The 24,542-nt window shown below is 36.9% G+C and overlaps 1 protein-coding gene across 4 annotated transcripts in view; it reads right to left on the reverse strand.

Annotated features, from left to right (window-relative positions):
* Positions 1-24,290, reverse strand: part of KNL1 (kinetochore scaffold 1) — a 65,598-nt gene extending 41,308 nt beyond the window's left edge. For 2 of the 4 annotated variants that reach the window (XM_082619156.1, XM_082619159.1), the window contains exons 1-7: positions 24,058-24,290; positions 17,083-17,136; positions 15,926-15,965; positions 13,985-14,050; positions 10,023-10,084; positions 2,178-2,230; positions 1,901-1,934 (exon numbers count right to left, since the gene is read on the reverse strand). In XM_082619156.1, coding sequence (XP_082475282.1) covers positions 1,901-1,934; positions 2,178-2,230; positions 10,023-10,084; positions 13,985-14,050; positions 15,926-15,965; positions 17,083-17,117 — 290 coding nt within the window. In that variant the 5' untranslated portion in view covers positions 17,118-17,136; positions 24,058-24,290. Of the gene's footprint in view, positions 1-1,900; positions 1,935-2,177; positions 2,231-10,022; positions 10,085-13,984; positions 14,051-15,925; positions 15,967-17,082; positions 17,137-24,057 lie in introns of those variants that run through there. The other 2 variants (XM_082619157.1, XM_082619158.1) reach the window with 2 other exon arrangements.
* Positions 24,291-24,542: the final 252 nt, after the last annotated feature.

Raw genomic sequence — 24,542 nt, forward strand, 5'->3', positions numbered from 1 at the left:
CAGAAAACTCCAAAGACATCTTTAAAAAAAGACTCATCTAATACTGGCAGAAAAAATTACAAGGCAATTAAAGGACCTTACCATTAAATTTTTTCAGATATCTAAATTTCAAGAACACTATAAAAATATGCTTAATACATGCTGCTTGTTTTTTCTTTTTAATTTTTTATTAAAAAAAATTTTTTTTTTTGGCTGTGTCACGAGGCTTGCGGGATCTTAATTCCCTGACCAGGGATCGAACCCGGGTCTCCTGCAGTGGAAGCACGGAGTCCTAACCGCTGGACAGCCAGGGAATTCCCTATTTTTTTTTTTTTTAAGAATGACCTGTAGGGGCTTCCCCGGTGGTGCAGTGGTTAAGAATCCACCTGCCCAATGCAGGGGACACGCGTTTGAGCCCTGGTCCAGGAAGATCCCACATTCCTCACAGCAGCTAAGCCTGTGAGCCACAACTGCTGAGCCTGTGCTCTAGAGCCTGGGAGCCACAACTACTGAGCCCACATGCCACAACTACTGAAGCCCGCACGCCTAGAGCCAGTGCTCCGCAACAAGAGAAGCCACTGCAGTGAGAAGCCCGCACTGCAATGAAGAGTAGCCCCCACTCCCCACAAATAGAGAAAGCCTGACCGCAGCAACGGAGACCCAACGCAGCCAAAATTAAAATAAATAAAAAAAAAAAAACAACGAAAAAACGAATGACCTGTAAAGCAACTCATTTTCTAGAAATGTAGCTTTAAAAAAAAAAAAGGTAAATCAAAGGTAAATCAAAGGAAACAACCCAGGGAATTTCCTGGGGACTCTGCGCTTCCACTGCAGGGGACCCGGGTTCAATCCCTGACTGGGGAACTAAGATCCCAGGGCGTGGCGTGGCCAAAAAAAAGTTAACCCAAATGTCCATCAATGGGGAGCTGACTAAATGTTGGTGCAGACATACAACAGATTATAATAGACTGAGGTAGATGTACATGTAACAACATGGAAAGTGCCAAAGACACTGAGTGATCCCATTTTTGTCTTGTTTAAAAAAAAAAAAGATAAAGATAAACCATGCACTTGGATATACATATAAAATTTCTGCAAGGACATCCAAAATTATCAACAGTGGTTATCTGTAAGGAGCCTAAGTAATATGGCCTAGAGATTTTTCTGTGTCAATATATAAAGATAATCTTTTTTTTTTCCAGCTCAACACTACTCAATTACTTGAAAAAATTGTAATTTATTTAACCAGTCCCTTACTGATGGACCTTTAGGATCTTTTACATTTTTTACTATTAAAATAAATGTTACAGTGAATAACTTTATATCATCATTTCACACATTTACAAGTGTATTGGTAAGATAAATTCCCAGACATGAAATCTCGGAGCCAAAGAGCATGTGCATTTAAAATTCTGAATGATATTGCCAATTGCCTTCTACAATATATACCCACTAGCAATGAGACTTTTTACCTATATTCTTAACTGATTAGATGAAAAATTATGTCTCAATATAGTCTAAGTTTGTATTTCTCTTATGATTAAGATAAGCATGTTTTCATTTGTTCAAGCCTACTGCTATTTAATTTTTGTATTAATGTTATAATAAGAAAAACTAGTTTAATGAAAAAAATCTGAGGACTTGGTATTTATTGTTTTGTACTAGCTCATGTATTTGAGGATTTATATATGAAAGTAGAATGTTTCATCCCTCTTAATAGGATAAGGTGTACAATGCACATACTTATCAACTATAGCAGTATATTAAATTATGCAAAGGATTTGTTTTCTGAATTAATCCTAAGTATTACACAAAAGGGAATGGAAATAAAAAACAAAAAGAATTTTAACTTTAAAAATAGTTCATTTAATAGGAATAAACACATTTTAAAGTATAATTTACATCACATTTTTTTACTTACTGCATAAATAGGACATTTCCTCCTGCTTCAGTTTCTATAGAGAAAAGATTAAAGTTTTTCAATAATACACTGATTAAGCATTAGAAAAATTGCATAAGGACATTAACAACAATAAAAAAAAATACTAATGATGTACCTTACGTTCTGCCTCCCATGGCTCAAGTTACACTTTTTAAGCAATAAGATGGATACTAAGTTATACCAATTATCTGGTTAGATAACCACAGCATAATTATATAGACAACAGATTTAGCAGGGATTGCAGTAACAAATTTACCTGAAATTTCTGACTTTTTCACTATTTTCATATGAGGGTCTGTCTGGAATACTCTAGAAAACAAAATAAAGATTACTGAAAATCTGCAAGGTTTTTTTGTTTTTTTTTTTTAATCGTGTGGCTTGCAGGATCTCAGTTCCCTGACCGGGGATTGAACTCAGGCCATGGCAGTAAAAGCCCAGAATCCTAACCAGCAGGACACCAGGGAACTCCCGAAAATCTGGAAGTTTTAATTAGAACACTAAGATATTAATTTATAGTCTGTTTTGAGATAGGTAAAATAAAGCTTTCTGATTGATTTTATAGTAAAACCAAGTAAGAATAGCACACAACAAAATCCATAGGCCAATCTCACATATGAATATTAGTGCAGAAATCCCAAAATATAAGCAAACTGCATCTAGCAATGTTTTTGTTTTTGTTTGGCTGCACCGCACACATGAGGCTCTGTCTGGAATACCCTAGAAAACAAAATAAAGATTACTGAAAATCTGCAAGGTTGTTTTTTTTTTTTTTTAAATAGTGTGGCTTGCAGGATCTTAGTTCCCTGACCAAGGATAGAACCTGTGCCCCCTCCAGTGGAAGCACAGAGTCCTAACCACTGGACTGTCACGGAATTCCCTAGCAATGTTTTATTGGGTAGGCCAAAAAGTGCCTTTGGTTTTTTAAGTAAAAATAAAAGGTACATTTTTCACTTTCACCAAGGACTTTATTGAACAACGTATTCAGCCTTTTTTGTTCCACTACCTTCTGCCATTTTTCAGGCAACTTCATAATTCCATCTTCCCAAAAGATGGATCTTTTTGAGCAAAGTACTATTCCAGGTTCCTTTTACAGTCTTCCAGGGGATTGAAATTTTTTCCATTAAGAGAATGTTGTAAAGACCAAAATGAATGGAAATCCAAAGGTGCCATGTCTGGTGAATACAGCGGATGAATCACAACTTCCCATACAAGTTTTAACAGTTTTTGCCCAATCATGAAAGAAACATGCAGTCTTGTGTTATCCTGATGGAAGATTATGCGTTTTCTGTTGACTAATTCTGGACTCTTTTCATCGAGTGCTGCTTTCAATTGGTCTAACTGGGAGCAGTACTTGTTGGAATGAATCATTTGGTTTTCTGGAAGAAGCTCATAATAGAGGACTCCCTTCCAATTCCACCATATACAGAACATCAACATCTTTGGTGTGGTTGGTGGTGGTTCATTTCACTTGCCCAAGATCTCTTCCATGCCACATTATTGTACAGTATCCACTTTTCATTGCCCATCACAATTTGTTTTAAAAATGGAACATTTTCATTATGTTTCAGTAGAGAATCGCATGCAGAAATATGGTCAAGAAGGGTTTTTTTGCTTAACTTATGTGGAACCCAAACATCAAAGCTATTCACATAACCAAGCTAGTGCAAATGATTCTCAACGCTTGATTTGGATATTTTGAGTATGTCGGCTATCTCCCACGTGGTATAACGCTGACTGCTCTCAATTATTGTTTCAGTTTGATTGCTATCAACTTCAACTGGTCTACCTGACCATGGAGCATCGTCCAGTGAGAAATCTCCAGCACGAAACTTTGCAAACCACTTAATTTATTTATTTATTTTTTTTGCAGTGCATGGGCCTCTCACTGTTGTGGCCTCTCCCGTTGCGGAGCACAGGCTCCAGACGCGCAGGCTCAGTGGCCGTGGCTCACGGGCCTAGCCGCTCCGTGGCATGTGGGATCTTCCCGGACCGGGGCACGAACCCATGTCCCCTGCATCGGCAGGCGGACTCTCAACCACTGCGCCACCAGGGAAGCCCTAGTTATTTTAATAGATGGTCAAAAGCATTTATAAAATCCAATATCCATTCTTGTTTAAATACAAAACAAAAATCTGCAACAATAAAGTTAAATTTAACCAACAATAATACAGGGAGAATAGGTGTACTGATTTTAACAAATGTAAATTGGCTGAGCTACCCTATTAAAAAATGGCTACTGACTAAATTTTTTAAAATTTTAAACTCAATCTACAACCTGTAAGTTACAAATTAAAAATTTTCACAGCTAAAAATTATCTGTGGACAAACAACAGAAAAAATAATTATGAAGTCATCCAACACATTAAGTTTCATAGCAAAAAAGTATTAGAACTAAACAATGTTGCTATCATACAGTAGGAGGAAAGTTATCAATGAAAACTAATGATGAATAAGCCAAATTACATGTAAAAAAAAGAAGTCAGAGGAAAAAAATGAAAGAAATACAAAGAAGAAAATGCAGAAATATATTTAGATGCCTTAAGATCCAAATTTTAGAACACTACATATTAGGTAGACAAAGAATAAGTTGTAAATGTATATAATTAATAAAACATATTTAGCAAACATATGGAGACACCTAACTGAAAGGGCAAAATAATTCTTTCCTCCATATTTATCTTTCTGTATATTTATCTTAATTATGGTTGTTCCTTGCTCTCTCATTTTTTTTTTCAACCTATATAGTGTCTGTGATACAAGGAAAGCTTTCAAAGGTACAATCTGTTGCAAAAATTATTTATGAACCAAGAAAGACACATGCTTTAATAACACAAAATTTAAAGGTTTTAACCACACAAAAACTTTAAAATATTTTCTTCAATATCGTCTGGGTAGACAAGGAAATAAAAAATGAAACATTTCAAAATGAGAAGGAAAAAAAAGCATAAGTGAACAAAATATAGAAAAAATAGTAATGAAAAATAAAGTCCAAATTAAAATAACTAAGATAACAATAAAATCAGCTAAAATTAAGTGTTAAAATCTAATCTTTACAGTGCCTTAGGAAAAAAAGGTACATTACTAGAGGTACTAAAACCAATAACAAAAATGTTATAATGACTATGTAACCATTTCTTCTTTTAAGTCTGGCAATTCTACTTTGGGGACTATAATCCCAAGGAAGTAACTCAAAAGAAAAAAGGTAATTTACACAAAAATATCTAACACAGCACAAGGAACAATCAAATGCTTAACAGAAAATTTAAAACAGTTATTTTTACATTAACATTAATATTCCTAAAGAAAACATGTAAGGAAATTCCCTGGTAGTCCAGTGGTTAGGACTCAGCGCTTTCACCAAGTAGCCTGGGTTCAATCCCTGGTCAGGGAGCTAAGATCCACAAGCCAAGTGGCACAGCCAAAAAAAAAAAAAACACCCCAAAAAATAGCATGTGAAGGAAAAGTCAGTCTGAAACAAAGGGGAGAAAATGAGTTATTAAATCAAACCTTGGCCACACCTATTCAAGGAGTATACTGGGAGTATACAGACAGAATCATTCAAGGCTTGCAATAGGTGTGTATGTACCTACTGTGGACATGGATTCATTAGCCTGGTGCCATTAAAGATTCTGAACCATTCAAATAACTAATAGTTCCGATTCCATGATCAGCAAGCCATATTTACATTATAATTTACTTTCTTAGGTAGAATGCCTATAAGGAATGTATTGATCTACTCAAATAAGGGTTCTGATTCATTTGATTTGGTTCTCATGATATATTTAGTAGTAGCATTCTTATTTATACACAAATCTCTAGTGAATCTGTTTAGTAGAAGTCCATCTCTAAGAGATAGGCCCATTTTTGGTACAGAAAAAAACAATACAGAGACTGCAAAGCCAAGGGCAAGATCTAGGAAGACAGTAGCAACGTCACCAAGGAATATACCACCTAGGGAAGTCTATGGCAGGCAATAGCTAGTCTTCCCTGATAATACCAAATCTTACTATGTCTTTCCCACCCCCCACTCCCAGAATACATATGAAATACTGACAACTCATGTTTATCCAGGAAGACATTAATTGATTTATGGATAAAAGATGGATAGAAAAGAAGTATAAAACAATTAAAATTACTATCAATCGACAACAATGAATATATATTTCAGAAGGTACCTACTGTTTGGAACTACTCAGTAACAGAAAGATGTTACATAGTCTGCCGCTAAGTGGGAACCCCCTTCTTCACCCCTTACCAACATCTACTTACTACTCCTCTAAGGAAAAGAAGAAAATATGTTCCCAATAGCCCCACAACTGAAATCCTGGGCAACTATAAACTTATCCTAATGCAAAATCATGTTTTATATGGCAAATACAGAATTGAATTTCTTTAATCTGTCTGATCCTAAAGGTTTGTTAAGATAAAGAATTCAGAGGAGAGAGAGGAACAAATGAGGAATGCGAAACAATGCAGATCAAAGCCTAGGACTTTCCTAGGAAGACTTCTGGACAAGAAACAATCAAGCCTCATCCTAAAATGTTTAAATTCAAGGTTAAATTGATCTAGGAGCTCACCTCACAATAGGCCAAGTTAAAGAAGTCTGAATTATACAGAAAATAAAATTTGAAGAAGGTGATATTAAGTAGACAAGCTATCTTTATGATAACTAAAAGGAGAGCCTGTTTACAAAAAGACAGGTACCCTGGAACACCATTACATCCCCTCTCCCTCCACAGAAATGTCTTGAAAATAGGTGGTTCAGGAAAACCCAACCCATTCAATGATGAGTAAAAAGTATACAATCCATAAGGACACCATAACATTAAAAGAAAGCAAAGTATAACATAACTTATTAACATAAGAAAAACACTCAGAAAAATGTTGTCCCAGAGAAAATGAAAATTGTATGCATACAGTTCGCTATGGACTTAAAAAACATAACAAAGCAATCATCTCTATCAAAGACAGAAATGAAAGCAGAAATACAAGAACTCAAGGAAAAGATGGTAAGAAAACAGGAAATGACACACAAATAGATGAAACTCATGAAAGAAGCAGAAGAAAAAATATAATCATCACAGAATGAAGGCAAAACTGGAAGAGACATAAGGGTAAGTAAGTATCTTGGAAAATATGGTAAAGGACATAGAAAAAAATTTTAACTGAACAAAGTAAAAGAAAATAAAAGGACTTAAGAGAGAATATAATACAGAAGAAAAGCAAAGAATTTAAACATAATTTGTGTTTCTAAATTATTGAGACCCTATCGAAATTTAAATAAGGAAATAGAAAATGATATTTAAAGGTTAATTCAAGATTCAAGACCCAAAACAGTCAAAATAAAGATGTATTTAAGTCAATAAACTTCAAAGATAAAGGAAAAAAAAATCTGTTAGGTAGCCTGTCAAAAAGATCTAGTTGTTTATGAGGGGGAAAAATCATGCTCTCCTCTGACTTGTTCATAGAAACATTCAATGTCAGAAGATAACAGAATCAAATTAACAAGTTACTTAAAGAAAATGTGGGGTGGTGGTGGGATGAATTGCGAGACTGGGATTGACATACAAACACTAATATGTATAAAATAGATAACTAATAAGAACCTGCTGTATAAAAAACAAAGAAAACAAAAAAAAAACCCTCAGTGACTTTGGTGTTTGATAAAAAACAAAAACAAAACAAAACATATTCAAAGTCAAAAAAAGAAAATGTGAACTGAAGATTTTATATCCAGCTAAATCTTCAAATATAAAGGCTATGACTAACAGTCTGAGCACCCAAGAACTCAGGGAGTATTGCTTCAATGAGCCCTTCTTGGGAAAACATAGGAGAAAAAACTTTGGCCAACCAAGAGATAATTAGGGCAACTACAGTAATAGAACTGATGTGAACATTTAACTATATAGAGTACAACTAAGACACAATGTGACAGATGACCTAATGTCAAATACCCAGAGAGAGAGATAGAGAGATAAGAGAGTGAGAGAAAGGGAGAAAGAGATATAATACAACTTAAAAAAAAGGTGGTGGGGGAAAAACTTCCCTGGTAGTCCAGTGGTGAAGACTCCATGCTCCCAATGCAGGGGGACCACGTTCGATTCCTGGTCAAGGAACTAAGATCCCACATACTGCAACTAAGCCCGCATGCCCCAACGAGAGCCACACGTCGCAACTACTGAGCCCACGCGCTCTAGAGCCCGCACACCGCAACAAGAGAAGCCCACGTGTTGCAACGAAGACCCAGTGTGGCCAAAATAAATAATAAATAAATAAATAAAAAAATTTTAAAAGATGGGTAGGGAATGAGGGGGAGAAAATGAGAGGAAGAAGTAGGCCAATAACCTCATCCATTATAAATGCCAAAGGATATCATATAATACAATGAAGTTTTAATTGAAGTTTAAGCATATTTAATAGTATAAAAGTATATTATTAAGTAAAATTGGGTTGGGAGAGAGGAAATAGACTAACTTTACCATTGCTCATACATGGTCAAACATTACACAAAGATATACCACGAAAATGAAAACAAAAATATAACAAAGACAGAAATTTTAACATCAGTCTAGGTAGAATTTGGGTCAAAAAGCAATAAACAAAGCAAAGATGAATATTTCATAATGCTAGAAAGTGCAATCCCGAATGAAGATATAACAGTGGTGACTATCTACCAATAAACATAGAATAAACATTCATAAAGAAGAACTACTGGAAAGAGTAGGATGCACTGTCAGTTAGAGACTAATTTACCTCTCTCATAATTCATGCAGATTAAAGTGACTAAAATTATATAAAATTACAGAAGACCCAAATAACATGTATAAAATGGATATATTTGATATATATCAAATTCTACACCTTAAAATACAAAATGTATCTTCTGTTCAAGTGGATGGATCATTCACAGAAACTGATCATATACAAGACCACACAGAAAATTTCAATAAAAATCAAAATAATACAAATTAGCATTCTCTCACTACAATATAACTGAAAATTAATGACCACAAGATGTCTTTACCACCTAGATATGAATGTTAAAATTCTCAATTAAACAACTCTTCAATCAATGAGGAAATACAAATATACTGCTCAGCATCAAGAAAATAATCAGGGCTTCCCTGGTGGCCCAGTGGTTGAGAGTCCACCTGCCAATGCAGGGGACACGGGTTCGTGCCCCGGTCCGGGAAGATCCCACATGCCGCAAAGCAGCTAGGCCCGTGAGCCATGGCCGCTGAGCCTGCGCGTCCAGAGCCTGTGCTCTGCAACGGGAGAGGCCACAACAATGGAGGCCCATGTACCTCAAAAAAAAAAAAAAAGAAAAAGAAAAAAAGAAAATAATCATAAAAACATTACATATAAGAATTACATTAAATTAATAACTTAGGGAGAAGTGATGTCTTTATGATGTTAAATCTTTTTATTCAGGAAATTGTCTTCATTTGCACAATTCTTTTTTTTTTTCTTTTTTTGGCCATGCCGCAGGGCATCTGGGATCTTAGTTCCCCGACCAGGGATCAAACTTGTGTCCCCTGCAGTGGAAGTGCAGAGTCCTAACCACTGGACCACCAGGGAAATCCCTGTACAATTTATATTCTTTTATTATTAAATTTACAGCAACTAAATATAATATAATGGAAAAAAGGACATTTACATTCTATCTGGTTATTATTTTTATATAGGAAATATATTAATTTCTAAATATTAATTTTGTATCCTGCTACTTACTGTTTATAGAGGTATTTCAATTGATATTCTTGGATTTTCCTAATATTCAATTATTTAATCTGCTAGGTGACAGATTTATCCCCATCTTTCCAACTTTTGTAACTCCATTTTCTTTCTCTAGTTTTTTTTTGTTGGTTAGCACCTCCAATACAATGTTAAATAGCAGCCATAAGACAGTTGTTTTGTTCTGGACTGTAGAGGGGATGCTTTCAATGTTTCTCTTTTAAGCATAACAGCCTTTTAAATAACAATTTTCTAAAGCTTCTCTAATTGAAACACAAATTAACCGAATCAGTTAGTACCAACATATTTGGTGTGACACACAAAAGTATTACCTGTAACGTTTTAATTATTTTTATTTTCAACTTACTTTATAGTATCTGCAAAGCTGACTCGACGAGAGTTTTTCTTATTTCTCAAAGCATTGGATTCCTAAGGGCAGAGAATATATGGTATGATTTTTTTTTTAATATGGTATGATTTTTAATGAAACCACTGTGAATTAGGTCTCCAAGATTATGATAGTCAGAGACCAGTTCTTATTCTGAATTAATGTGATATCATTAATTTTGATAATTAATCTGATTCTCCAAAAAATTCCAATATAGAAGCACTTAACATGAATATGATTTTCATTGTGAAAAATAAGCACAGTGACACAAACAACATATTTAAGGAAGGTGATTACTATCCCTTACCTTTATCTCTCTCCTTTAAATGAATGGTTATTTTGCAATTAAGTAGAAGAAAGACTGGGAACAAAACAAGTGATATGTTGCCTATTATGGTAACCTTACTATACTATTTTTAAGATTAAAAATTTTTTTTTAATTGCAGTAAAATACAATTCACATAAAATTTACCATCTTAACCACTTTTAAGAATTTTAATTTGGGGGGTGGTGGTGTGATGAATTGGGAGATTAGGATTGACATATATACATTAATATGTATAAAATGGATAACTAATAAGAACCTGCTGTACAAAAAAATAAAATTAAAAAATTTAAAAAAAAATTTTTTTAATTTTATTGTGGTAAGAACACTTAATCTACCCTCTTAACAGATTTTTAAGTGTACGATACAATACTGTTAACTATAGCGACAATGTTGTACAGCGGATCTCTAGAATTCATTCATTTTGCATAACTGAAACTTTATACCTGTTGATTAGCAACTCCCCATTTCCCCCTCCTCTCTGTCCCTGGCAACCACTGTTCTCTTCTCTGCTTCCATGAGTTTGACTATTTTAGACACCTCATATAAGTGGAATCATGTAGTATTTTTCCTTCTGTGACTATTTTACTTAGCATAACACACTGAAGCATCTTAACTTTTTAAAAATTAATTTATTTATTTCATTGTGGTGCACGGGCTTCTCATTGCGGTGGCTTCTCTTGTTGCAGAACGTGGGCTCTAGACGTGCGGGCTTCAGTAGCTGTGGCTCACGGGCTTAGCTGCTCTGCGGCATGTGGGATCTTCCCGGACCAGCACTCGAACTGGTGCCCCCTGCATTGGCAGGCGGATTCCCAACCACTGTGCCACCAGGGAAGTCCTTAACTGTTTTTAAGTGTACACTTCAGTAGTGTTAAGTACCTCTATATGGTTGTGCAACCAATCTCCAGAAATCTTTTCATCTTGCAAAACTGAAATTGTATATCCATTAAACAACTCCTCCTTTTCCCCGCCAACCTCCCTACAACCACAATTTTACGTTCTGTCTCTATGAATATGACCATTGTAGGTACTTCATAAGTGTAATTTATAAAGTATTTGTCTTTTTGTGACTGGTTTATTTCACTTAACATAATGTCCTCAAGGTTCATCCACGTTGTAGTAGGTATCAGAATTTCCTTCTTTTTTTTTTTAACATCTTTATTGGAGTATAATTGCTTTACAATGGTGTGTTAGTTTCTGCTTTATAACAAAGTGAATCAGTTATACATATACATCTATCCCCATATCTCCTCCCTCTTGCATCTTCCTTCTTTTTTTAAGGCTGAATAATATTCCATAGACACCACATTTTGTTTATCCATTCATCTATCAATGGACTCTGGGTTGCTTCCACCTTTTGGCTACTGTGAATATCACTGCTATGAACAGTGGTATACATATCTTCAAGACCCTGCTTTCAATTCTTTTGGGTATACACCCAGAAGTGGAATTGCTGGATCATATGGTAATTCTATTTTAATTTTTGGAGGAACCACTGTTTTTTACAGCAGCTGCACCATTTACATTCCCACCAACAGTGCACAAGCGTTCCAATTACTCCACATCCTACCCAACACTTGCTATTTTCTGTTTATTTTTTTTAATAGTAGTCATCCTAATGGGTATGAATTGATATCTTACTGTGGTTTTGATTTGCATTTCCCTAATGATTAGTGATGCTGAGCATCTTTTCATTATAATATACTACTTTTATTTTCCCTCATCTTCCTTAACAATGGCAAACATTTTTACTCATGTAGATACCGAACACAAAAACCAAAAGACAAAAACAAATGAAATACATAGAGAATTTTAACTGTGCTAATTCTGGATAACTGAGGACAAGTTTTGTTATAACAAAGAATCATCCTCTCTGTTAAGATCTTTGGCAGACACTACAGGCAGCTTTGAGCTTAATAATGACAATATTATGGACATAGTAAATACTACTATATTTCTTACTAAAAAACCCTGAAATTTGTGTGGTATATTGGAAAGAGCACTGAGTTAGAAATTAGGAGATTAGAGCTCCAATTTGAAGTTTGCCACTAACTGTGTGCGCTTAGACAAAACATTTAACCTCTCTGGACCTCATATTTCTCATCTATATAATGAAGGAACTAGATTCAAGATTAGTATTGAGGTCCTGTTGGTTTTAAAGCTCTATGAGTCTATGCATCTGTCATTTACTCATTCAAACATTCATTAAATTAAAAAAAAACCACACATACCAAATCCCGTGCTGAGTGATGGAAAAAGACTGGTAAAGGAAACAATACAGTCCTTACTCTAATGCAGATTAATGGTGAAACAGATTAAAACAAAAAATCCACACAAATATAAAATTCAAATGTGAATAAAAACTGTATATAAAAAATAATTTAGCCTGATAATCATGGAAGATTTCTTTGAGGAAGTACATTTAAGTTGAGGCCTGAAGGATTAGCTAGTAGTCAGATGAAGAGTTGGGCAGAGGGAAAACATTCTAGGCAGAGCATGTGCAAAGGCCCTGAGGCAGGGAAAGGCTTGATGTATTTGAGAAATAGAAAGATAAGAGAGGCAGAAGTAGTGTTAGCACTCAGAATTATATGGTCTCCAAAACTATACGCATTTCATCAATCAACAAAATGTACTGAAAGTGAACTATATACCAGGCATAATATAGTAAAAAACACATAACGAAGTCCCGACCTCAGAGAGTTCTCAATTTAGAATGGACATTAGTAAACAATTACAATAGAAGATGTTAAGGGATGATTTTCTGAGAGAAATGATACCAAAATTGAGTCTTGAAAACAAATAGGAATTACCAGAGAAACGACTACAGCTTCCCTGGTGGCGCAGTGGTTAAGAATCCACCTGCCAATGCAGAGGACACAGGTTCGAGCCCTGGTTCGGGAATATTCCACATGCCAAGGAGCAACTAAGCCCATGAGCCACAACTACTGAAGCCCATGTGCCTAGAACCCATGCTCCACAACAAAAGAAGCCACTGCAATGAGAAGTCTGCACACCGCAATGAAAAGTAGCCCCCGCTCGCCACAGCTAGAGAAAGCCCGTGTGCAGCAACGAAGACCCAACGCAGCCAAAATTAGTAAATTAATTAATTAATTTTAAAAATAGAGGACTACAAATATATGATAAACCAAGTATGATAAAATATTAATTATAGAATCTAGGTAATGACTATATGAACATTCACCCTAAAATTCTTTCTACGTTTCGGTGTGTTTGAAAAAAAATTTTTAATAAAATATTGGCAGATAAACAAAGAATGAGGGACTAGCCATCTAGACAGAGGTAACATCACATGTAAATACCTGCAGGCTTGACAGTTCATGTCTTTTTGGGGAATGGTAAACAGTTCTGAATGGTGAGATACATGTATGAGAGTGGCAAGAAAGAAGTCTGGAAAAGCAAATAGGGGTTAAAAATCAAGAGTGCCAGCTTGCTCAAGTGTTTGGATTTTAACCTTAAGGCCATGGGATGCTTACTTGTACATATTCAATTGAGAATTATTTATGACATTCTCCCTTCATATAGCTAATAAAGTTTCTAACTATTAAAAATATCACTGAAAATAGTCATCTATAAAGCATTTGTACCAGAGACTTACCTGAACAGTTTCATTCCCATTCCCACCTCTGAGGTCCTGAAGAGGACTCCTTGGGGGTTTCAAAATCTAGAACAGAATTATTCAAGAAAATCTGCATTTCAAAATCTAGAACAGAATTATTCAAGAAAATCTGCAATGTCTATTAATAATCACTTCATTTCAAGTTATACCATGAGCAGAAAGGTAGAGATGCTAAAATTCCTGTAAAAACCTCTAAAACTCCTAATTCATATTGCTCAGTGGTATACTTTGTGGCTGCTTTAAATATTCGGCATCTATTCCCTTCTCCTTGCCCACATTCCCCAATTATTTTGCCTACTCTCATCCCATGTGGTCTTGGTAAAGCTCTACTCCAACTCTAGGGTTCAACAGGTAGCCCTGGCTGAGAACAATCCACACATGATATTCTTTTGTCAACAGTGACTGGTTTGGTAATGAGGACTTGACCCATATCAAGATATGGTCAAGATAATCAAGCCAACATAATTCAATCCTGAGTATTCTGTTTCCTTTTTTTTTTTTTTTTATCCTGAGGAAATAGACACGATTTTTCATGTAGGACTTAAACCTGGAAGTTGGGAGAGCTAGATGTACTGTAGTAATCACAGAGGGAGAGCTGTTCTGATAATGGAGATTACCCAGAGAAAGTGATCAGAGTATAAAAAATGAAATCCTAGTACTGGTGATCATGTCCAGTACTTTCACCATAAGCATATTTGCCACAGACATCTTTGCTGCAAACATTTTTGCTGCATAACTAACTGGCCGTAAGGCAATTTTGCTGTAAAAGATAAAAGAGGGACATTAAAGAGGACATAATGAAACATGAAAAATGAATAAGAAAGTTAAAGACTTTATTGCAACATATGAAATACTTGAATACTTTGAAAATGTGTGTAGATTCATGGCAATACTGAACAAATAACTGATTTTATTTTGTGGGTTGTACCTAAGCACTTGCCTTCTGTCTTTTGCTCAGAGTATTTTATACATTTTTTTGTTTATTGATTCGTTCTCTTCATTTGGCATCGCGTTTTTTCTTTTTCATTAAAATTTCTTTCTTCATTAAGACAAGTTATCAGTTTCCAAATACTAGGATACATATTTGTAACTGAGCTTTGTATTGCATTATAAAACCCTTCCACACTGTTGTTTGTTCTTGGCATAATGTCATATGTCTGTTGACAGATGTTCCAAAATTCTGTGGGAGAAATGGGTTCAACTCTGCCTTGGAGACCTTGGCGTATCTCAGATTTATGTAATATAAAAATGAGAGTACTGCATCAATGAAGAAATGAAACCAAACTATCAATTAGTTATTTAACCTTTACAGCTAAATTGCACTGCTGCCAATTAGTTATGTGGCAAAAGTGTTTGTGGCAAAGATGCTTACAGTGAAAGTACCCTACAACATCTGGTGCTACTGTTGGAACACCTGATTGGTTAAACTGTGCCTAACATCATCCCTATCTTTGGATTTTTTCAATTTCATAACCCAATAAATTTTGTGCTTAAATCGGTTTGAGTTGGATTATTGTGTGTCTTGCTACAGCTTTGTACACATTTAAATATATTTTTTAAACAGACTTATTAAAGTATAATTTACATAGCATAGAATGTATTAAATTACCATAAAACCCATAAAATAGGAATTTTAGTATATTTACAGAATTGTGTAATCAGGTTAAATTTTTTTTTTTTTTTTTTTTTCCTGCGGTACGTGAGCCTCTCATTGTTGTGGCCTCCCGTGTCCCCTGCATCAGCGGGCGGACTCTCAACCACTGCGCCACCAGGGAAGCCCAGGTTAAATATTTGAGTCTTTATCCAGAGAGCAATAGAAGCCAGCGGGGTTGGGATGGTGATGTCATTCAAAATTACTGTGGTATGTAGTCATCATTCAATAAAAGGTAACAATTATTAGCTCAAATAGGTATTTCTTACTGAGGAATGTCGTCTTCTAACAGGTCTCTCTACATTGTCACTGAAAGAGGAAAAAAAAATTTACATACACAGTGGTACAAGACTGAATTTCTAAAACCCATCATTACAACATCCCTTACATGCTTTTAAATTGGTCATCACTTAACACTTGGCATCACTTTCACTTAATAAAATTTATATTACAAGACTTAAATTCAGTATTTAGAAAGTCAGTGTTTTAAAATACATATGGTATACCATAAGACTATCTCTTGAAAAACAATCAGTAAAACATAATTTACCATATCGATTTATATAAGCATAATTATAAGATAAATGGACCAAAAGAAAAAAAGAAAAAAAGAAAGAAAGGGAATTTTCTGGCAGTCCAGTGGTTAGGACTCAGTGATTTCACTGCCATAGCCGTGGTTCAATCCCTGGTCAGGGAACTAAGATCCTGCAAGCTGCAGTGCAGCACCCCCCCCCAAAAAAAAGAGATAAATGGACCATAAATCAAGAGACTCTAGTTCTGGTTTCACTACAGTGTGATTTTTAGACCAGGTTTTGAATATTCAACTGGCTATGGCAGCCAAACAAACAACTTAGCAGATGCAAGAAAAATAGGTGGTATTGAGACTATAAAGGGGAATTCCTTCCTGCCTGGTTTGATCATCACAGCTATTATGTACTCTGCTCAGGTTAGTTGTTGCCAAGCAAGAATATGAGCCCAGTGTTGCACCACTTGATTTTTCAGGAAAAGCTGAAAATCTAATTGTATGAAATCTTGAAATTTTGGCAACTAATTCAAAAATTAAAAAACATTGTTTATTGTTTAGACAATTTTTTCTTTGCCATATATATATATGCCTGTAGGCTGTAAACTGCCACTAGTTTGTGATGCCAACTTTAGACAAATCATTTCATTTCTTTGGGCCTCAATTTTCTCACCCTTAAATTGAAGAGATAGGAATTGGTCTCTAAAGTCCCTCTCAGTTTTGACTTTAGATAAGTTTATATAAAGATATGGCAGGGAGTGCTGTGACTCTGTAACATTTAACTCTTTTCCCTGGAACAGACTGGGAAAACATTTCAAAAGTTATAAACATGTCTTACTAATTGGAAAAGTATCTTTCCCTGATAAAGAGTTTAACGTTTTTAGCTGCATTTCCCAAACTTACTTTTCTTCATTAGCCTCTGAAGACATCCCATCCATTTTCGAAGAAAAACTGTTTCTGTAACAAATACACAATATGAGAAAAGGTGAGAAAAAAGGAAGAGAAGTTGTAATCTGTGAAGAGATTAAGAGCAGAGCAGAGTTGTAATTTCAGAATTACTTTCTGTGGGAGGGCCCCCCTGCAAAAAAAGGGAAAACTTCACTATGGGGCTATGAAACACGAGAAATTTTGAGGATTTTAAGCTACTCCCTTATAATTACCAATCCTGGAAAATTCTCATACTCAAGAGGAAATCAGTGACTAACTCTGATTGGAATGATATGGACTTTAACGGTTCAAATAAAAATTTGTCCTAGTTTATATGAGTTTATGGATTATATAATAATTCAATCTCAAAATATAGTCAATCAGCTATCAAAATACTGATATTTGCATAAAGTAGATTTGCATAAATGCATATTTATCTTATGAAAATTTAACTTTAAGTACTCCAGCAAAAAAAAATTTAAGACATAAAAATAACATTTTAGGGGCTTCCCTGGTGGTCCAGTGGGTAAGACTCTGCACTCCCAATGCAGGGGGCCCAGGTTCGATCTCTGGTTGGGGAACTAGATGCCTCATCCTTCTGCAACTAAGTCTGCATGCTGCAACAAAGACCTGGGGCAGCCTAAATAAATAAATAAATAAATAAACGGGGGAAAAACCATTTTAAACAGTGTAGTTGATTATGTTTACAATCTCACTCAATGAGTATTTGTCTTGGAAAGAGTGTGCAATAAGAAGCATAACCTGAAGTTTATTTAACTGGTCTTATCTCCTACCTATCCATACCTATATTTCCACTTTATGCATTTTAACCTTAAACTTTATCCCTGGGTAAGAAAAAATTCCATTGCAGATTTCAAAAAACAGAATAGCTAGAGATTCTGACTCAACAATATTAGCATTTCTACTACAATACTAAATTAATACCACATACATATGGATTTCCCTGGTGGCGCCTGCCAAGGCAGGAGACGTGGGTTTGAGCCCTGGTCCGGGAAGATCCCACATGCCACGGAGCAACTAAGCCTGCGCCACAACTACTGAGCCTGCACTCTAGAGCCCGCGAGCCACAACTACTGAGCCCACGTGCCACAACTACTGGAGCCCACGCGCCTAGAGCCTGTGCTCCGCAACAAGAGAAGCCACTGCAATGTGAAGCCAGCGCACCGCAACAAAGACCCAAGGCAGCCAAAAATAAATAAATAGACAGATAGGTAGATAAAAAGACTAAAATACTTACTTAGAAAAAAAAAATACCCATACACAAACTGTCAGAATCAATGTTCTTACACTTCTAGCAATAAGTAAAAAACCAAAACAACAAAAAAAGGTACTTAAAAGATATCTTATTTTACATGCTTTCATCATATATAACAAAAGTCAAATTAAAGAACAGTACTTCATAATGAACTTGAACCTGAAGTAAAAGTCTGCTTATTTTTCAGTATTGATTTATTTAATTAGCTGTTAATATAGATATAAGGTGATGGGTATCTTCTAGGATTTGATCTCTGACCCTCTCCTTTTGTCCTCCATCACTTTCTCAGTCTGCTTATCCATTCTTCTGGTTTCACTTATCTCCTGTTCACAGATAACACCTATATCTACTTAAAATAATATTTTTAATTTAAAAATATAAGCTATTACATACTATCCTCTTTCCCAAAAGCAACCACCTTCACTACTTTAAGTTAATTATTTTGTATCTAAAGAAAGCTCTCTTGGGACTTCCCTGGTGGCACAGTGGTTAAGAATCTGCCTGCCAATGCAGCAGACACGGGTTCAAGCCCTGGTCCGGGAAGATTCCATATGCTGCGGAGCAACTAAGCCCGTGTGCCACAATTTCTGAGCCTGCACTCTAGAACCCTCGAGCCACAACTACTGAGCCCGAGCACCACAACTACTAAAGCCCGTGCGCCCTAGAGCCTGCATGCTACAACTACTGAAGCCTGCGCACCTAGAGCCCGTGCTCCGCAACAAGAGAAGCCACCGCAATGAGAAGTCCACACACCACAATGAAGAGTAGCTCCCTAGGGCTTCCCTGGTGGCGTGGTGGTTGAGAGTCCGCCTACCGATGCAGGGGACACGGGTTCGTGCCCCTGTCCGGGAAGATCCCACATGCCGTTGAGCGGCTGGGCCCATGAGCCATGGCCACTGAGCCTGCGCGTCCGGAGCCTGTGCTACGTAACGGGAGAGGCCACAACAGTGAGAGGCCCGCGTACCGCAAAAAAAAAAAAAAAGAGTAGCTCCCGTTCGCCACAACTAGAGAAAGCCCATGAGCAGCAATGAAGACCCAACGCAACCAAAAAAAAAAGCTCTCTTACCCACAACCACCTCCATCTCATATACACACACAGACACCCCATACCCAGAAAAATACAGTACAACAAAGAAAGATTACATGCTAATTTCACTACAATAAATATAAAAATCCTAAAAAGAACAGCAAAAAAAGAGCCAGCAATTTGTGAAAAGGTTGTGAAAAGGACAATATATTATGGTCATGTTGGTTATATTCCAGAAATGCAATACTGGTTTAACATTAGAAAATCAATTTTACAATTTACTATACTAACAGATTAAAAGGGGGAAAATCCTAAGATCATTTCAACAGATAAAAAAAAAGTTTGCTGACTGGGCTTCCCTGGTGGCGCAGTGGTTGAGAGTCCGCCTGATGATGCAGGGGACACGGGTTCATGCCCCGGTCCGGGAGGATCCCACATGCCGCAGAGCGGCTAGGCCCGTGAGCCATGGTCGCTGAGCCTGCGCATCTGGAGCCTGTGCTCCACAACGGGAGAGGCCACAGCAGTGAGAGGCCCGCGTACTGCAAAAAAAAAAAAAGAGTGTGCTGACTTTTAACACCCTTTCATGTTAAAAAAAAATTTAGCAAACCAGGAATACAAGGTAAATTCCTTAATCTAACAAACAGTATCTATTTAAAAAACTAACAGCAAACATCAACTTAATGGTGAAACTGAAAACGTTTCCTGAGATCAAACAAGTATGACAGCTATTTCCACTTCTATGCAATCTATCACCAAGTCTCAGTGGTTCTATTTCCAATATATATCACAAATTCATTCACTTCTATCTTCAGTGCCACCACCATAATTCAAGCTGCCATCTCTCAAGTAGAATATTGCAATTTCTACCTCAGTGGTCTCCCTACTTTCACTCTTATCCCCCTAAAATACTTTCTCCACATAGTAGGCAGTTATCTTTTTAAACATAAATCACATTTAAGACATTCCCTTACGTAAAACCCTTTAAAAGCTTCCCACTGTACTGAGAATAAACTCTTTATCAGGACGTACAAAGCTCTACAAGATTTGGGTCCTACTTGACTCTCAGACTTCAGACTTCATCTCATACCACTGTCTTCCTCACTCTCTACGCTAACCACACTGGCATTTTATTGCTGCACACACAAAGCTCTTTCCCGGCATTAAATTTATATTTGCTATTCTCTCTTGGCAAGAAGCCAAGAAAAGTACTCTTTGTAGCACTGTGTATGTCTCCTTTGTGGCATTACCACAACCATAATTTAAAAGTCCATTATGTAAATTAATTATTCCTTTTATCTTCCCAAACTACCTGATGGAAGAAATTTTCACATACTGAAGTATGGGGAAGCCATTCTGGATTATACATGATTTGGCTTGAACTTTATTCTAATTAAAACAGCCAGTGTTATGGCTTATCAAACATACACTGTACATCTGCTTTAACCATTAAAGAAAAGGGTATATTGTACAGAAGTAAAGAATGTCTGTTTTGAATATAGAGGTAAATGCCTCCTTTTCCGGGACCTCAGTGCTAGTACTCCTTTGATGATAAGGCTCACTACCCAGGCTCCCAGGCCATACTGACTTGCTGTGTATGCATTAATCTTTTTTGGAAACTCTGAAGGAATGTACCCTTGTCATGATGTTCTTTGTTCTGACAAAATATAAAACTGTGCTGAAAATCATGCTTCTCCAGAACAGTTCCTCAGAGCTATCTGAGAGGTTGTCTCCCAGGGTATAGTCCTCAGTTTGGCTAAAATAAAACTCTCTTCTATTCTTATTATAGATTGATTATTGATTATTTGCATCAACATACCCTTGCCCCAACAGTAAACTCCATGAGAACAGGGCTGGTGTCTCTTACGTTCACTGTTACATTCTGAGAATCTAGCACAGCGCTTTGTAAATAATACGAGCTATAAATATTGCTGAATGACTAATTAAGAAACAATTCTTTAAAGTTGCCTTCATGATCTATGTCTTGCATTTTTTTCTTCCTTTGGAAATATTTTCAAATTCAGTGATATATTAAAAATTCACAGATTAAAAATAGTAAATACGGGCTTCCCTGGTGGCGCAGTGGCTGAGAGTCCGCCTGCCAATGCAGGGGACGCGGGTTCGTGCCCTGGTCCGGGAAGATCCCACATGCCGTGGAGCGGCTGGGCCCGTAAGCCGTGGCCGCTGAGCCGGCGCATCCGGAGCCTGTGCCCCGCAACAGGAGAGGCCACAACAGTGAGGGGCCCGCGTACCGCAAAAAAAAAAAAAAGTAAATACTATCAAATCAGGATCACCTAAACATCTTCATTGTTTGAATCAGTCATTGTGCATCATTCTTGTTTAACCTGCAGACCATCTGGCAGTTGATTAAGTAATAAGATTCAAAGCTTATTGATGTCCTCTTTTAAAAATATTCTATTCAGTACATATCTGTAAGTTACACCTCCAACAGAAATAGGAGACTCCAGGTTCTCATATTAAGCTTCATGTGTAAAATGCTATTATGGTTGAACTTTTGATCATTGTCACATTAATTGATTATTGATTGGTTCCAAAACTGTGCACTTGGCACACAGGTAGGGGCGCTACAGCTTACTCACAAAGGTGTTCTGGGATATTTTGAACTTTTGAGAGAAACAACAATTCTCAACATCTATCCATCACTGCTAGCTCAAAATAGTACCCATTCACATTACATTAGTTTTGATAACGTATTATCGCAAAGCTGGATTTTTGGCAGTTGCTGTGATATAAAGCAAGTACTTTTGATCAATGTGGTACTGGAAATGAGGGTGGCAGTATCCAATCTGATTCCAAAATCTAAAAGGTGTGCAATATTCAACAGGCACACATATCCAATTAGTAAATAATTGTAAGTATTTATGAATAAAATTAAAATATTATCTTTTACTTCAATTTATGTATATTATTTTTTTCAAATGGCTACTAAGCAGCTAGAATCACTTAACAACAACTTCTAAAATTGTTTGGACCTAAGCACTTAATAAATATTGATAGAACTGTTAGGTATTTCTTTTGTCCTAGGGGCACCATGAGCCAAGAAAATTTGGGAACTACTAGTCTAAATAATCCAGAGGTCCACAAACTACAGCTGCTGGGCCAAATGGGTCTTTAACAGTAGTTTTTTACATTTTAAATCAGTTACAGAGAACAACAACAAAAAAAAGCATAGAAAGAAGAAATGTGACAGAGATCATGTAGACCATCGAGCTTGCAAAACCTGAAAATCTGCTATCTAGCTATTTGTCCACTCCTTCATTTACTTCACCACTATCTAGAGTTAATATATTTCATAGTGTCCAGTGATATAGATTCTAGATCTGTGCTGTCCAATACAGAACAGGTCTAGAGTCTATATCATTTAAATTTAAATTAATTAAAATGAAATAAAATTTACAATATAGTTCTTGTTACAATAGCCACACTGCAGGTGTTCGTCACATGGGACTAATGAGTACCGTGTTAGTGCAGAAATAAAACATTACCATTAACACTGAAAGTTTTATTGGACAGCACTGTCCTACTAACAATATCTAGGGTGTCTTCTACCATCTCTTACTTAGCATCAAACACATCATTAATACTACCACTCCAAATATTTTTACGCAGTTTACATCTATTTGTCATCTTGGAAACATTCCCAAACTTTCAAGAAGAATTATACTGCTTTGAACCCAAACTTTAATTAGCAAAATCTTACATTAACTCCTCATCTCTATAAATCATTCTTCCCTTCAAGTTCCACCTCAAATACCACTTTCTCCAAGAAGCCTCCTTTAGTCTCCATTGCCAAAAAGCATCAAATAAGCTTTTCTGTGCTCCCATATTCCTTTAGAATGTCCTATAATCCTTTACATTGTCCTGTTTTATAGTTATCTGTGTATATTAATTCTTTCCCGTTCTGGACTGTAAACTCTAGATGAGGGACTCAATCAACCGCTCCCAGCCCTAGCACAAGACAACAAAGAACCCAACACAAATCTGAGGAATTCGACTTATTCAACCGAAAACTTCAATCTTAATACCTAGCGTAAGTTCTGCTTTGGTCTTCTCTGTCATCTCTCTATAAACCTATCTTCAAAATTCCAATCGGCAATGTATTTTTTTTAGAACTTTTTCTTAAACTCTAGTATTGAGATAAACAGCAAGAAAAGACTCCTTAACTCTGGCCTAATAATGGACAGAGGAAGATTTTTTTTTAAACTTATTTGTGGTGTACTAATATTGGCTTTATTTGTTTATGTTATTACATCCGCCGGAAACCCAAAATCTGCTCAGTGCTGCTAGCACTCGATCAGACATTGTAAATAAACCATAAGCCGAGAGTTTAAAATCACTTATTGCTGTCACTTCATTTATAGCTAAGAAAAGATTGAGTAAGAAGTGCGAACAGCCGCGAGTTCCCCAAGGAAAAGAAACTGGGGTGCGAGGAAGAGTACCGGAACCCTGACAGAAGATGGCGGGGCGGGGCGGAGCGCCGCGGGCCGGGACGCCGCGGGCCAGCGAGCCGGGTCCCCCTCGCCGTGGGGCCCAGGTGTGGACGGAGACTGCTAGGGAGGAGGAAGGCGGCACATGTGCAGGCCGAGGTGAGGAAAAAAGGGGCCCCGCACCCGCGGAGAAGCGTCAGTACCTGAGCCCAGCGAGTTCCGAGGCAGCTTGGCTGTAGGAGCGTCCCCCACCTCCCACCGCGGGGCCTTCAGACCGCTCAGACAAAACCGAAATCCCCCCGCGCGAAGCCCAGGCCGAAAGTTACCCGCCGCGGCCCAACTGCTTGAGAAATTCTCCTCAGACTTGTTTGGGGTCCGCACGCTTCTCAGAGAAGCACCTCACCGTCACCCCTCGACGTCACCTCACAACACCCAGACGGCCTCAGTGAAGCATTCAAATCTAACCGCCTAGTTGGAGCGCATGCGCAAAGCCGCTCAACGCGTCGGCCCCGCCCCTTAGACTCCAGAGCCTTCCTACGACTCCTTTAATCAAACTTCCTTTGCAGCCTGTATGCCGATTTTATTTCTTTCAAGGTTATCTCATTTTCTACCGAATTTTCCTTTGTCCCTTCCCATTGCAGATCCCCCACAGTATGGGAGCGGCCATCTTCTTTTGATTTCTTGCTAT

Source organism: Mesoplodon mirus, assembly GCF_964341445.2.
Source record: "Mesoplodon mirus genome assembly, chromosome: 4".
NCBI classification, from domain to species: Eukaryota; Metazoa; Chordata; class Mammalia; order Artiodactyla; family Ziphiidae; genus Mesoplodon; species Mesoplodon mirus.